General features: G+C 44.5%; 1 protein-coding gene across 4 annotated transcripts in view; it reads right to left on the minus strand.

Annotated features, from left to right (window-relative positions):
* The window catches only part of CALD1 (caldesmon 1), a 177,992-nt gene that overhangs the window by 60,495 nt on the left and 100,956 nt on the right, over positions 1 to 16,541 (minus strand). The window contains exon 1 of one of the 4 annotated variants that reach the window (XM_040643977.1): positions 9,326 to 9,581. The exons of the other annotated variants lie outside the window; for them this stretch is intronic. Within the exon in view, the coding sequence (XP_040499911.1) occupies positions 9,326 to 9,378 (53 nt within the window). The 5' untranslated portion in view covers positions 9,379 to 9,581. Of the gene's footprint in view, positions 1 to 9,325; positions 9,582 to 16,541 lie in introns of those variants that run through there. 4 annotated transcript variants of the gene reach the window in all.

The following is a 16,541-nucleotide window of genomic DNA, read 5'->3' on the forward strand; positions in this document are numbered from 1 at the left end:
CTCAGTTTTCACCTTTGTTGTGTTCTTTTTGCTTTTCTGGTATCTGAGGATCGTGGTTAGGGATTTACCTGTAGCTCTGAGGTGGGCTCGTGAGACTCTAGCCTTCTTGGGCTCTCCGGGGCAGCTGGATGATTGAGCCTCATTCTCTGGGTGGAGGGAATATTTTACCTGATCCCTCTCCCAGTCCTGACAACCTCCGATCCAGGAGAGGCAGACTCGTAATACTTCCTTGGGTCAAACCTGGTGTTTAAGTAAGGTCGGAAATTTAATAAATGGACACAGGGAGAGAGAGAAAGTGGAAGATAAATTTTTCCCATTATTCTAATTCCTTCTGGACCTGGCATGGTTCAATCTGTGACTTCAGGGCTGTTTTCGTTGGGATGAGTAGAGGTTGTACACGCCTCCTGGCTGCCCTTCTCTTAGTGAGGCGAAAATGAGAGCTCCCACCTAGGCCTGAGTCTGACGGGCTTTGCCCCTTTGTGATTAGGAAGTGTTCACTACTCAGTTAACACCTGAATACCACTGTCACGTTAGGTCTCTTTAGGATGCTTTAATTTGCCCAACTTCTGGAAACCTGCAAACTTTAAAATGTAGAAGTAATGGCCAGGTTTCTTGTGTTCGCTTCTAGGAAGTCTGTATACTCACACGACGGCTTGAATTGTGTCCTCTCCAAAAATATGTTGAAGTTCTACCCCCCAGTACCTCAGGATGTGACCTTATTCAGAAATAACACTTTTACAGACGTATCAAGTTAAGCGGAGGTCATTAGGATAAGCCCTAATCGAATCTGTCTGGCATTCTCATAAAAGGGGGACATTTGGACACAGAGACCGACGCAGAGGGAAGATGATGTGAAGAGAAACAGGGAGATTGTCCCATGAAGCAGTGGAAGCAACAGGGCTGCAAAACAAGAAACGTCTACCAGAAACTCGAAGAGGCAAGGAAGGATTCTCCCCCTACAGGACTCAGACGGAGCATGGCCCTGCTGACACCTTCACCTCAGACTTCTAGCCTCCAGAACTGAGACAATTAGTTTCTGTTGTGCGAAGCCACCCAGTCTGGGGTACCTTGTTATGGCAGCCCTAGGACACTAACACAACTATCACCGCCTCTCATGTTTTTGTGATAATCCAGAAGCTACCTCAGATTCATCCCCTTGGCACCAAGTTCATGCCGATAAGGATCACTGTTAATCACCCCCCCCACTGCTTTGTGAACACTCACGAAGTGCCAGGCCCCGCGCTAACCATTTCGCATACGGTTTCCTCTTCTTGTACGTGAATAGACTGAAGAACTCAGCAAGATGAAGTAATTTGCTCAAGGGCACACAGTTAATAAGATGACGCGATGAGACTCTGAATCCAAGTTCATCTGGATTGTGAAGTCAATATTCTTCATTTATACTCTCCTCACTTGTGAGGATCGCTTAAAGACTGGTGGCATTCAAATCTCTGGCCAAGAGATCCCTACTTCTTCCTACGTCCTCCTTTGTAACGTGTCTGGTTTAGGCCAAGTAGGAAAAGTGGTAATTCTGTATTTTGCCCCCAAAGTCCACTTTTAGCAAGTTTCCTTTAACTTCAGAGTTATCCAAAGTAGAGCAGTACGGGTTATCATTTTTTAAAAGATTTATTTATTGATTTGAGAGACAGAGAGTGACAGTGCGCATGCACGAGGGGGGAGGGGCAGAGAGCAAGAACCTTCATTAGACTCCCCAGTGAGTCTAGAGCCCAAGGCAGGGCTCAGTTTCACGACCCATGAGATCGTGACCTGAGCCAAAACCAAGCATCAGACGCTTAACCAACTGAGCCACCCAAGTGTCCCTGGCTTATCGTCTTTAAGTAGTCAGTACATGGGAACAACTGGAAATCTGAGATGAAGAGTTCCTCTGATTTTTCTGGAGTAGATGGATGTTTCAGTGAATACATGTCCATCACAAACCGCATTCAGCTGCCTTTTGCCCCAGCATCAGTTCTGTTGGCATAAGATACCAAGCCACCCCTCTTCCGGGGGCTTTAGGAAGGGGGTGCTCAGAGGGAAGGGTGTTTGCATAGCTGGTTCTTTTACTTCTCACTAAACCCGCAAGGCAGATGTTATATACCTTTTTTTTTTTTAAACAGATGAAGAAACTTAGACATAGTGAAACTAAGTGACCTTCTCAAGGTCGCGCACTTAGTAATGAGTAAGGTCTAAACACAGATGTGGGAGTCAGGATATCTGGCTCTTAGTTTCTCATCTGTCAAGAATGTGCCCACTTTGTGCTGTGAAAGCTGAGTCTGCCCAACAGAAGGAGGGCTGAGACCCCTTCCCTGACCAGCAGTGGCACTTCACTCCAGGAAAGTTACCGGCGAGATGGCAGAGGTGAGCAACCTGTTCCCCTTTAAAGCCACCCCTTCTTCTCCAAAGGTGCCTCAGCACCCCCAGGCCTCACCTGTTCATCAAAGTGTTGTGTGAACACAGTCTTTTTCAATTCAGTGCTTAAGCATATCACACAAATTTATTAAATAGCTATGGAGAGTGTCTATGCAAAAGCTACAAAGGTCATGATGTCAGCTTAATGCTAGTTTTAAAAAGTTGCTTAAATTTTATGCACTTTATATATTTTTTCTCTGGAAAATACAGGCTAGTTATGAACTGTGGCTTACTGCTGATCTGTGTAAAGAACATTTTCACTCTTTAGAGAATAAAAGTGTCAAACTTATTTCCTTCTCTTTGGAGTGAATGTAGTTTTTACTATATTACTATTTTATATTCCCTCTGTTACGCACAAAGTGAAAGACAGGGTATTTTGTAGAACTGAATTCTAGAAAAGGCGAGTGTAGACACTCCTTGTAAGGATCAGAAAGCAATCGTGGAGAGGTAAAGAAAAGATATGGAGAACTAATGGGGCAGGCGGAGCTAGCATGTAAGACGCGAATGTCTAGTCATTGATAGAAATTCACCAGCACAGAAAATATCAGACTAGAATACCAGGCTCTAAATAGGAATATCACAACTTAAGAGAGGCATTCCAATCAACGTCTGTGTGAGGTGAGGTTCGCAATAAAGTCAGAAAGAAAAAGGGAAAGATCAATGAGAAAAGTACCATATTTTCTCTATAAGTTTATTGTTTTAAACCCTTCTTAATAACATTATCTCTTTTGCTGGTTACTTTTGTTTAATGTCTGCTGTTTTTAATTTTAAAAAAAGTAGTCTTAAAAACAGCAGAAATTAGTGTTTATAAATCCAGCAGGCTAGAGCCGATCCTATCAGGCAAAGCACACAAACGGGCTCATGAGTTCAAAGCCCACTGACCACCAGTTGCTTCCTTGGTTTTGTAACCAGAAAAATTATTTAACGGCAGAGGAAGGAGGATGACCCAGCTGAGCTCCAAAATGCAAACCTAGTTACAACATCACAAACAAATGCCACTCGGAGATTTTCATTTATGAAATTGCATAATATTATAGCCCATGCAAGGATCTTTTTTCCAAGTCTATAAAGAACAAATGGTCCCTCCAAGTTGTTCCTCTGATATTAAATTTTAATTGGGAAAAACAACTCTTCAACAATAACTTGCATTTATTTTGTACTTAATATTTTCCGTAGACTTTAACGCACATCCCTGTACTGGATGGCCTTGCTGTCCTGCAAGTCACACGCAGCAAGCATGACCATCTCCATTTTATAGCCCTGGGGCAGCAACTCACAGCAGCTTCCTTGAGATCACAGTGCTGGTCACTGAAGGAGCCAGACCAGAATCCAGACCCTCTGGTTCCCCTCTGAGAAGCCCCTCCTCGAGCCTCTGGGCTGACTCCTGCAGCAGGCACTCGGGGTGGTCACAGGCTGGCAGAGCTTCCTAAGCTGCTCCGAAGGGGGCCAGCCATACCAAGATCATGTGCTAGGTTCAGCGGTTTTCAAAATTCAGTTTGTGACTCGTGTGCAGCTTCTGAGATCTATTTAATGGGTCATGACCAGAATTTTTAATGGAAACTAAAGAGTACAGAAAATATTAGAGGGCAGGAAACTCGGTCACTATCTTGAAAAGGTATGTGCGCTCCCATGTTCACATGGGAGCATTATTCACAACAGCCAAGGTATGGAAACAACCTAAGTGTCTGTTGATGGAGGAATGGATAAAGAAATTGTGATTGAGATACATATATATATTACATGTAATATATTTCATATTATATATATATAATATATACATGTAATATATTTGATATATGTCAGCTTAATGCTAGCTTTAAGCTATATATATATGTAATATATTTATATATATATATTACATGAAATATATATATGTATCTCAATCACATTTCTTTATCCATATATATATATATATATATACACACACACACATATATGATTATTATTCAGCCTTAAAAAGGAAGGAAATCTTGCCCTTTGCAACAACATGGAAGGCATTATGTTAAGTGAAATAAACCAGACACAGGAAAACAAATACTGTGTGGAATCACTTATACATGGAATTAGAGAGAAAAAACAGGTCAAACTAGAATGGTGGTTGCCAGGGGTTGGAGGGTGGGGGAAATAGGGAGAGGCTAGTAAAAGGGTACAAACTCTCAGTTATATTATAAGGTGAATAAGGTCTGAGATCTAACCTATGATGTGGTGACTATAGTGGATAATACTGTATTGCAGAACTGAAATTTTCTGACAGAGTAAAACGTCTGTGTTCTCACCAAAAAAGAAAGAAGAAAAAAAAATGTAATTATGGGAGGTGATGCACGTGTTAATTCACTTGATGGGGGGGATCTTTCACGATGTATACATATATTAAATCACCACACTGTACACTTAAAATATATTACAATTTTATCTGTCAATTATATCTCAATAAAGCTGAAAAAAAGAGAAATCTGTAGTAAAACTTTTAAAAAGGAGAAACACAGGGTTGCCTGGGTGGTTCAGTCAGTTAAGCATCAGACTCTTGACTTTGGCTCAGGTTGTGATCTCAGAGTCCCGAGATCGAGCCCTACCTCGGGCTCCACACTCAGCGTGGAGTCTGCTTGAGATTCTCTCTGTCTCCCCCTGCCCCTCCCCCCACTCGCACTCTCTTTCTCCCAAATAAATTAATTAAAAAAATAAATTAATCCAAGGGCACTGTACATAGTAAGAGTGTGTACTGTTTTGTAAATTATTTGTTTCAAATACATTTATGTAGGTGTATATACATATGATACTGAGGCACAAAATGAACTTAAGTTTATTGTACTTATTTTAAGTATAAGTTAAAAGAAACCTGTATTTCTTTCAGATGGTCAGAGGAAAACACTAATGCAGCTAACGCTGCTCAGGAAGCCGGACTGCTCTGCCGGCAGCCACAGCCCTGAGCGGACCGGGGAATGTGCGCGTCGTGCAGGGCGGGAGGGCTGGGCAAAGATTCCTACAGTCCTGCAGTGGGTGGGAGGTTCAAAGGCTAGATCACTGTGAAGCCAGAACCTGTGTTTTGTCCTTTTTTATGTTCTTAGTGCTTAGTCCAGCACCACTAACTGGCATAGAAAACCTTCAATGAATATCTGTTCAATGAATGCATGGAAATGAATAAGGTTTACAGATTTTTAAAGACTCCTCTTAAAAATTCAATTAGGGGGGCGCCTGGGTGGCGCAGTCATTAAGCGTCTGCCTTCAGCTCAGGGCGTGATCCCCGCATTCTGGGATCGAGCCCCACATCAGGCTTCTCTGCTAGGAGACTGCTTCTTCCTCTCCCACTCCCCCTGCCTGTGTTCCCTCTCTCGCTGGCTGTCTCTGTCAGATAAATAAATAAAATCTTAAAAAAAAAAAATTCAATTAGGCTTGGAAATGAATCCAAGCAGTCTTACATTTATGAAAAGCTTGTTTCCAAACCTTAATTTGCAAATTGGTTTTTGGAACTTCAAACATCATTATACATGGCAGCTGGGAACTCGGGCCAGCCCACAAGCACCTTTTTAAGCCCGAGATGTATCTGAGGCTAGTACAGAAGCAAGGCTGCGTTTCCATGGAAAGACGCATCCTCATCATTCCAGTTAGGAACGCCAGGAGCAAATGAGCCTCCAGATGGCAGAGGAGCACCTCCCCTGACCCCATTCTCCTCGCTGAAGCTCGACCTGCCTCTGCAAAGCCATTTTTGGTGGGCTGGGAGGCCCGTGAAAAGCAGCATAAAGTGAGACTCATTTCCTATGTTTTTTTTTGGATTCCACGGTTTTAAACTTTATATTCTCTTTCATAGTTGTTACAAATGTGACACAGGAACAAAACTTTTTCATCGTCGGGATACATAAAAGCATACTTCTTTATGAGAAACATAACTCTTAATGGACTAAAGCATGAATATTTATAAGAAACGTGAAATTCTGACTTCAGGAGACTTTGTGAGGGCTTTAGAGAAATGAGAAAAGTAGCGGTGAAAATATTAGGTTGCAAGTGACAGTATCTCTCAATACCTCACCAGAAGCAGATTACACAGCACCTTGAAATCTAAAGAACTGAGAGGCCATTCACACCTGCCCTGAAGATAACAGGGCTCTGTGCAGGTCTTGGCATTCAGGGATTTTAACATGCCTCATAGAAAAAAAAATACTGCCAATCTTGCTCTGTAGGCAATGAAAGTCAGATAAATTATCTAATGCAAATGTAAAAGAATTTAGAAATCACTCTGTTGGGCACCTGTTTAGGCATTTAACCTAATATTTCTCTCAAAGCAAAAAGTGCAGAAGCTTCCTGTGTTCAAAGGAATCAAATGAAAAGTGTGAATTTGGATAAACTGAGTTTGAGGTACCCAATAATAGGACATTTAAAGTTGTTTTGTTTTTGCATCAGCACCATGCTGGAACCTGAAGATTCAAAGATTCAAAATAGTCCTGGCCCACAAGTGAATTGCTATCTATTGTGGGGAGGACAGGCATGCTCACCCCAACTTTAGTACAAGGCTAATCATAGAAGGTTGGACATAACTTCCTAGCGTAGAGACAAAACAGAACTGAGGAAGGTTTGTGGACGAAGGTACTATTTGATCGGGGTCTTGAAGGACAGGAGGGAAATAGTTAGAGCCAGGTGAGGTAGGTGTCCTCACCCCACCCCACTCCCATCACTTCTCCACCCCACCTCACCCTACCCCTCCAAAACTTCTCTGGAACCCCACATTTCCATGGAACCGTTCAGGAACCCCTGATCTTGTATAAGGCCTTTATTTCAGAAGAGGGGACGGGGGCACACGGAGTGTTCCAGTGTGGGGAACAGAGTGAACCAAGGCACGGAGGTGGCCTGCACATGATGAGTTTGGGGAACAGTGAGTGGTCTGGCCCAGCTGCAGCAGGGGCAGGTCAAAATGACAAGGGATACTGAGGCAGACTGTAGAGAACCTTTTTTTTTTTTTAAGGTTTTATTTATTTATTTGACAGAGGGATAGAGAGAGAGCACAAGTAGGCAAAGCGGCAGACAGAGGTAGAGGGAGAAGCAGACTCCCCACTGAGCAGGGAGCCCCACATGGGGCTCAATCCCAGGACCCTGGGATCATGACCTGAGCTGAAGGCAGACGCTTCACCGACTGAGCCACCCACGCACCCCAGATTGTAGAAAACTTTAAATGCCACAGTAGGGAGAAGGGGTTCCATCCTCAAAGATGGGTGGGGGAGGGGGGAGGGGAAGGGATCAGAAAGGGAAGAGAGACTGAGGCCAGGATGAGAGGAGAGGCAATTATAATCATCCCTGTGAGAGGCAATAACTGTTGAAACTCAGGACATGATGCAGTGAGTGAGGAGTGAGAGAGATATAGGAGAAAGTAAACTGACAGAACCATAGGCATGATGGAGTGGGAAAAGTCAGAACTTGGGAGCTGAGAGAGAAACACACGACATTCGTGCACGTGCAGGCACACAGACGGGGCTCTTTCCCAGCGTTCCAGGCTCTGTTGTTGGCCAGCTGTGTAATACTGGGCAAACCCTTCCCTACTGAGTGCATCACTTTCCTCATCTGAAATAAAGGAATTAAACAAGACCAGTGGTTTCCAAACTGTTCCATGGAGAGCCAGGATTCCAAGGACGTTTTGGTGGAGTGGGCAGAGTGGGTTGGGGTGGAGAAGAGATGGGGAGTGGAGCAGAGGTAAGCAATAGGGCATGATTTGGGAGTGTCGTAGGGGTGAGGAGCTCTAGATCCAAACCCACCCATTCAACCAGAACATCTCCTTTATGTCACAGAATTCCTTGTAACATTAGATTTGCTAAAAAAAAGAAAAACAAAAAACCAAACAACTAGTGTGATAACCACTGGCCTCTACAGATAACCTCTAAAACCCCTTGGAGCTCTCACACTTGAGTGATCACACTTACAGAAAGGGGTGATCCAAGAGGTCTGCTCATGTGGTGGAGGTAGGTCTCGTTTTTAGGACCCCATTGAGTTCCTCTGTTTATTTGATTAACTGTTGCACAAATGCTGGAACAACTGGAACAACAATTGTCATGCTGAATCGGTGCCAAAACTCTCAAAAATGGAAAAGATTTACTGAAAGGCCATTTGGTATTCTCACTCTTGTGCGGTACCTTTTCCCAAGACCCAGTCAGTTTTCCAAACCTCATAAACACCAGCATGAAAAGGGCCCTTGCTGCGACTACAAAGACATTGGCTTCCTTACCGACTGTTGTCTGGCTTTGGGTAAGTTGAGTTACCCCTCTGGGTTTCATCTCCTTGTCTATAGAATGAGAACATCACAGCAAACAATCCTAGAGGCCCTTGTAGCTTTAACATTCCAGGGTATCATGATCCTCAACCTTGGAGCCTGTTATCTGAACAATTCCCTGATCAATTGCATGTGCGCTCAATCTTGTTCGGTCACAGTCAGATGGTCAGTATATTAAGGGCTTTGGGCTGTTGACTTTAAGGATTGGGCAATGTGTGCTTTAGCCAAAATCTCTGATTCCTGCAAATGGATCATTCTGAGCAAAGGGCTCAGGTCTAAATTAACAGCAGATCTTTAGAAACACAATACTTTGTGGATCAGTATCTGCAGTAGAGAAACCCTTTGCCTAGGTATGAACCCTTGCAAATGGTCTACAAACCACCATAAAAATGGCAACGAGGAAAACCAATCAGAACAACCATAAAGTTTAGACCAGAAAGTTTCATACAGGTCTGAAATTTACATACCGCCCGCCTGCCTTTGCCTCCTCATTTCTCCTCTCCCCTCCCACTCCCACAATTAAATTTTTTCCTTTCCTTTTCTTTTTTTTCTTTCTTTCTTCTTCTTTTTCAAACAATTCCTTTATTAAAAAAGAAGAGGAAGAAAGAAAGAAAAAAGAAAGAAGGAAGGAAAAATGTAAACCGAAGAGGCAAAGTGAGCACTCACTGGGAGAGCGCGGCCAGGCTGCGTCTTCCCTGCAATCCGGATCCCCCGAGCATGTCGGCAGCTGGAAGGGGCGGCGGGTTGCTGGAGGTGCTGAGACTCTCCCGGCGGTCAGGGCGTGGGCCGGGCCCCCGGAGGTGCCATGTTTTCTGTGGCTGAAATGCAGCGTGCAGGATGCTCCCGTGTTCTCCCTTTGTGTTAACACTTTGGTCTGTCCCTGTGACGAAAGTCTGGGCTTGTCCTCTGCCAAATCTACTCCTCCCCACCCTTTCCCTCCGCATCGGATCATCAGAGAGCTGATTGTTATTTTTTACTGTAATCTCTCTAATAGAGGCCCATCCTGTTTAGACTGTAAAGGGCAAGGACTGCTTGGAGATTTCCAGTCTGTTATTACTGGTTAGTAGGGGCCAGGATTCTCAGTAGCTTTCATGATGAAGCCCTTACCAGATTAATTACAAATAATTATTCCAAGGTAGAGAACTAGTCAAAAGAAAGGACACTGATCCATGTGCGCAGCCTTTTGGAAAATAGTTGATCATGGTATCACTTGCATGCAGAATCCAATGCAGAAAAGATCAGCAGAAATCAGCCCACCAAAAAGTTCACAGGGGTGCAGTTCTCAGGCCCTCATTCTGGGTTCTGTTCTCAATTAGCATCGGTATAGGTGCTTTCCAAAGCAAACAGTTCCCACTGAGAAATCAAATCTGAGAAACTCCTCTTATCCCTTTTATCCAGGGAAAGATGGATGCAGGATATAAAAATGCAAACCAAAGGCAAAGGGGAGAAGAGAGACGGCCCTGTCAGTGAGCTGCTGGATCCTATGGGGTGTTTGGTGCTCACGCCCCTCAGTAAAATGAGGGCAACGGCCTGCCTAGAACGTGTTGCAACAGCCGGCCTGGTCCGTACCCACGGCACTCTGGTGTGGTGATCTCATCAGCCAAGCCAGGCAAGAGAGCCTGGTCAGCAACAGTTTGGGAAGCAACCAAATTCCAGCCCCTGAGGAGGGGGTGGTGTTGATTCCATCTGGAGACGACTCTCTGTCTGGGCCTGAGTGATGAATGCGTTTCTTCATCTCCAACAGGCAATCATCAGATTGGTGCTGGGGAACGCGGGTACTTATGGGGCGGGCTTTCTGTCCAATGGGCAGAACAACTCGGATCTCCACCACAGAGGGTTGAGATGATTCTTTCGGTAAATAGCGGGAAAAGCAATCAGCTGCACACACTGAGAGCCCCTTCACAGAATGAAAAACATCTCTGAGATGCTTCTTGTCACAAACAAGGGCTCAGAAGCAGAGAGCGTTTAAACAGGGCACCCAACGCCATGGAGCAGAGCCACAGCAAATACTCTTGTGCTCAACTTAAAGAAGTTTAATTCGGTTAGATTTGATGCTCTTGTCATTTCAAGTCACTAGAAAATTTGGGTTGTTTTCCTGCTTAAATACTACACTGTCATCAAAGGCATCGTTTCTAGAGTAAATATAGGTTAGTGAATTTCAAAGTTAATTATCTCCATATATCATGATATATACACATTTCAATACCTCTTTGATTATATATATCGTCACTCAACATATGTTGACTATATAAAGTGCACAAGCCACTCATAAAAATACAGCGACGTCTGCCTTCACACAGAGCCTTGAGAGCATACTCACTGACTTGGCTTGAGCTGATTGTTCCAGAGCTAAGACTGAAACACGCATTGAGGCATTTTGCTATTCCCCTTTCTACCAAAGTTTGCCCATTTAACTTTCTTTCCCTTCAGAAAATTCCGTGCTTTTGCTGAGGCAGGCAGAATGATGCTTCTCCCAAACACACCATGTCCTAACCTCCAGAATTTATGAACAGGTACACGGCCAAAAGGGAATCTGCCGATGCGATTAAGTAACAGGCACTGAGATGGAGATTATCCTGGATTTTCCAGATGTGCCCAATCTAATCACATGGGTTTTGAAAGTCAGAGAACTGTCTCTGGCTGTGGTCAGGGAGAGATGTGACTACGGAGGAATGGTCAGGGAGCCAGATGCACGTTGCTGGCGATGAAGATGGAGGAAGGGGGCCAAGAGTCCAAGGTCGAGGCCAGCCTCTAGAAGCTGGAAAGGCAAGGAAATGGATTCTTCCTGAGAGCCTCTAGAAGGATGGAGCCCTGCCCACGCCTCAATTTTAGCCCAGTGAGACCTGTGTTGGACTCTGAACGTCCAGCGCGGTAGATAATCAGTTTGTGCTGTTCGAAGCCACCAAGTTTGTGGTTATTTGTTACGGCAGTGATAGAAAACTAATATACTTGGTTATGGGACTCATTTGCCCTTGGGAATTCGTTTCAACTCCTGATTTCCCCCTCTTCCCAACACACTCCAATTTTGAAGTGGCAAGTATAGTTTTGGTATATTTGAAACAAGCTCATAAAATGGAGTAGCTTAGAAAATATTCTGTGATTCTTCCAGGCAGTCCTGTCTCTCTCTCTCTCCCTCTCTCTCTCTCTAACTCTCTTAGAGCACATACACACCTCTTACCTTCCATGAAGGAGAGCAAGAATTTAGTAATCTTCCACTGATATGCTAACATTCATATATTGAAAGTATGCTAATGGCAAGCTGTGTAAGGGCTATCCACCAAGCTCTTTCCCTAGCTGTAAAGATAAGAAGAGGGAAATCGTGCACACTCTTTGTTGGCCCCTTGTTATTAATGGAATACATCTGGGAAGTAGCTGTCTGTCTTCAGTTTGTGATAGTAAAACTAGCAGGTGTCATAACTCATGCTACTTAGTAGGGTACTGACATGGTGATAGTGAAGAGAGAGGTGAGTTTTGGACCCGGGTCAGACACCAGTGGGGAATAGGAAGAGCACAAAGGCCCATGAAAGGGAGATTGGATGCATTTGAGAGGTGGGGAGAGAAGTGAATCATGAGCTAAGAGCAGGGCTGGCGTAGACAACAACTTCCAGGTAGCCCTCTGGGGTCCGGCTAGCTAGGGCTGGAGAGGAGAGGTGAGGGAAATTAGGAAGAATGTACCAAAGATTCATTTGTGAACAGCGTTGTGTTCCTGCAGAGACCAGCAGGCATACGTGCTTTCACCCTGTAGCACAGACAGGGGTACTCAACGTCCAGCTTCCAGGACTGGTGTTTCTGAAAACTGGATTATTTCACTGGTACCATGAACAACTGAGGCAGTCATCCATCATTCAGCAAGATAGTGGGGATCACACGTAGGACATTTCAGGACTCTTCTACTAGGGAAAATGGAAGTCTGGGCCAGTCTCAAATTACTCATAGCATCCTTCGTTTCTGGAAACTGTATTTAATTTTTTATCAAAGAGATCCTGTGCTGAGAAGGTTCGAAGGAGGTCAGTGCGATAGAAGGGAATAGCTCCCACCACAGGGTGGTCCTTTATTAATAAAATATGATTTAAAACAATAACTTAACTTCATGGAGGTAGGAGACTGGACCACATGATCTGTTCCAGACTTTATACTCTGCAATGGTTGTTTGAGAACAGCTTCTACCTTGGAACAATTCCCCAGGGAAAAGAGAGGCATGTGGGAAGCGCCTGTGTACTGCCCTAATGCACTTTAGAGACACACACACACACACACACACACACACACACACTTACTTCCTAAAGAAACTCAAACCCCAAAGACATCTACTCACTTGAGAGGCAACAGTTCAATATTTTAAAGGGAATTTTTATTTTTTTTTATTTATTTTTTTATTATTATTATTTTTTTTATTAAGATTTTTATTTATTTATTGGAAAGAGAAGAGACAGCCAGCGAGAGAGGGAACACAAGCAGGGGGAGAGGGAGAGGAAGAAGCAGGCTCATAGCAGAAGAGCCTGATGTGGGGCTCGATCCCGTAACGCCAGGATCACGCCCCGAGCCGAAGGCAAACGCCTAACCGCTGTGCCACCCAGGCGCCCCTTAAAGGGAATTTTTAAAACAGCCTCTTGAAAAATATTTTTTTATAAAGAAATTCATAGACTCTATAACCTTAGAATGAGGCCTTTGCCTCACTGCAAGACGCAACATCTTCCCTAGACGGCTGCTCATCAAGGGGTGGAAAGGAATGGAAGGGAAGGGGTTAACCACATATCTGCAGGCAGACCCTCTTTCCTACTGTCCATGGGCCCCTTGTAGCTTTCCCTCCACAGCTCATGGCATCTCACTACCCCCACAGCATTGAACATGTGCACTTGAATGAGATTGCTTTGTATTGTTCAGTGATAGTGTACTTTAATGTATCCTAAGAAATCTTGCCATGAAATACTCCTCTCTTTATCCAGGTCCCATAGCAGAAATTACAGACTCCTCTTCTCTCTCTCCTCTGCCTTCTACCTTCCAGTAGCGCCTTTTCCTTGCCTCTCCTGCCCCATTGTGTCTTTGCTAATGTCTTCCTAGTTCTGGCTGTGTCTTCCTTTAGGGATCTGTGGTGGGCTGGCTGGGGCTGGAGGAATGAATGGACTGCTATGGAAAGTCATCATTTACCCCTCACCCTACTCTATCCGTGCAACAACCTGTCCTTCACTAGTATCCTTGTGGCCTCTGCTGACACAATTCTCTGAACGATTCTTTGCATGATCTGTCTGTAGGTCTGTAATAGGTCTCAGGCGCTACACTCTCTTATCTCCCTTATAATGGTGGCCACGTAGTTTGTCCCAACAGGTTCCTCCCTTGCCCCTCCTCACTTAACACTATTTGAATATTTACTACAAGCCAGTCACCTAGGGACCTGCTGTAGGGGATCCAAAGGGAAGTAAGATATGCGTACAAAAATTCTAATACGAGATAGAAAGTGAGCAGTACTCTGCAAGCAGCAGGGCTGAAGAACTATACTTCAAAGATGACATCCTGTGATCAAGGCCCCGGTGTTTAATCGCTCTTATGCTCAATTTATTCTGTTACTGAACTACACTTCCTGTTGCTGAAATAGAAATCCACTTATCTCTATCAGGGCCACAGGTATTAAATCATCCCACAGCCTCATCTTTTCTAGGCTAGATGCCAGTGCCTATTTTCCATTCTTTTAATATCAGCCTGAACTATAACAACTCTTCAAGCAGGAAACCAAAATTGGACATAATAAAGGCTTGACCAAGGCTGAATGTGCCTGGCCGAAGGCCCAGTGCTGCCTGCCACGTTCCTGTTAACACATCTTAACATCGTTTTCGCATTGATAATAGCATCTCTTACAGAGATTGTTCATTCATTTCTGTGCTAAATCCAGGACTTTTTTTTCCCTTCCTCTCCAGATCTGTCGCTTCGTCAAGTCTATTTCCAGCACTTATTGTGAAGCTAGTTTTGTTGTTATCATTTGACCCTCACAGAGAGAGCTTCATACTGTTCTCAGAGACCCATCTTTCAACTCTTCCAGCATATTCTGTATTGTATTTTTCTTGTCGAACGTCTTGGTAACTGAGGAACCCAAAACCTGATTTCAAAAAGGGAGAAAAAGATCTTTCAAAGAGCACCTCCCTGAATTTCAATACCTGGGAAGTCTATCTATTTGAGGCAACACGGAGTTCAAGGTTCTAGGTTGTACTAACATGTGCTTATGTATTCCTGCTCCACTTGCTATGCTGTGAGCTCCTTGAGGAGGGATACTGTGTCTCAGCCATCTTTCTGGCCCTCCTGTTGCTCCAGTCAGCACAGTGCCTGGCGGAGAGCAGGCCTTCTGGAATATGTGTTGCATAAATGAATTAGTGCACGTGGCTTCATAATGAGCAAATAATTACTTTGACCAAGTGGATTTATTTTTTCTATAATTGAGTCAAAGTGGTAGGGTAAGTGATGTGAATGGTGGCCTCGCCTCAAGTTTTGTTGTCCACCACTGGAATGGAGATGCATCTGGGTGTGACCGAGTGGTGAAGCTGGTCAAGGGGGGGGCGATCTGCATGGGGGTCTGGGTAGTTGTTGGCTATCACATGCCTTGGAATTGGTCCCTTAACTCAACCCCATTGCCACATGTCTGTGCCCTGAGGAAAGGGGGAGTGCAGAGAAGCTGAAGCTGTTTCCACAATGCGTTTGCTGAGTCTAGGCCAAGTTTTGGTGCCTGAGTGATAAAGGGTAACAGAGCAGAGGAAGTGTCACCATTCCTATGCCTGTCCAGAGCACAGCCTGGTTCTGGAATTCCGGAGGGCTGAAGAGAATGGGTAGCTTTGGTAGCTTGAAAGTCTGGAGCACAAGGACACCAGATACAGAGGCCCAGGGTCTCAGGGTGGGCCCCATGACTTGGTGGCAGAGCGGGGGCCAGCGCCTCACTGGGATAGGGATAGCAGCAAGGGGCCATGGAGGTTGTACGTGGTGCATGAGCTTATGTGAGACAGACCTCCAGAAACAATCAGAGAGGACTTTTTTTTTTTTTTTTAATTGGTGGTGGAGTGGTCATCCTGCACGAGCAGATAGCATTAAGAAGTATATTATTAGTAATGTGATTCTATTGATACCCATAGGCAGATTCTGATTGAAGATACATGGGTAACAGCTATAAGTGTTCTGCATCTTTTTACAGTTATATTTTATTTTATTTTTTTAAAGATTTATTTGTTTATTTGACAGAGAGAGAGACAGCCAGGGAGAGAGGGAACACAAGCAGGGGGAGTGGGAGAGGAATAAGCAGGCTCCTAGCGGAGGAGCCTGATGCGGGGCTTGATCCCAGAACGCCAGGATCACGCCCTGAGCCGAAGGCAGACGTTTAACGACTGTGCCACCCAGGCGCCCCTAAAGTTATATTTTATTCTGAAATCTTTTGTTTTTATTTTTAAAAGATTTTATTTATTTATTTGAGAGAGAAAGAGGGAGAGAGAGAGAGAGTGCACGTGCACACACAAGCAGGGGGAGGAGTAGAGGGGTAGAGGGAAGGCGGAGAAGCAGACTCCCTACTGAGCGGGGAGCCCGATGCGACAATGTGGGACTCGATCCCAGAACCCTGAGATCGTGACCTGAGCTGTAGGCAGACACTTAACTGACTGAGCCACCCAGGTGCCCCTATTCTGAAATCTTTTAGACAAACAAAAAGGAATAAGGAAAATCATAATGAACATCTATGTGCTCACCACCTGGCTGAGAAATAAAAATTTCGAAGTAAATTAGTGCCTCTGTGTGCTCTTTTACAATAGCGTGCTCTCCCTTCCCACCCGGAGGTAGCTATTCTCCCGAATCTGTGCTCGATCCACTTTCTTTGAGCTATTTCCCCCTCCACGTTTGGTCCCACCCTAGTGGG

Source organism: Ursus maritimus, unplaced genomic scaffold (assembly GCF_017311325.1).
Source record: "Ursus maritimus isolate PB19 unplaced genomic scaffold, ASM1731132v1 scaffold_3, whole genome shotgun sequence".
Lineage (NCBI taxonomy): Eukaryota > Metazoa > Chordata > Mammalia > Carnivora > Ursidae > Ursus > Ursus maritimus.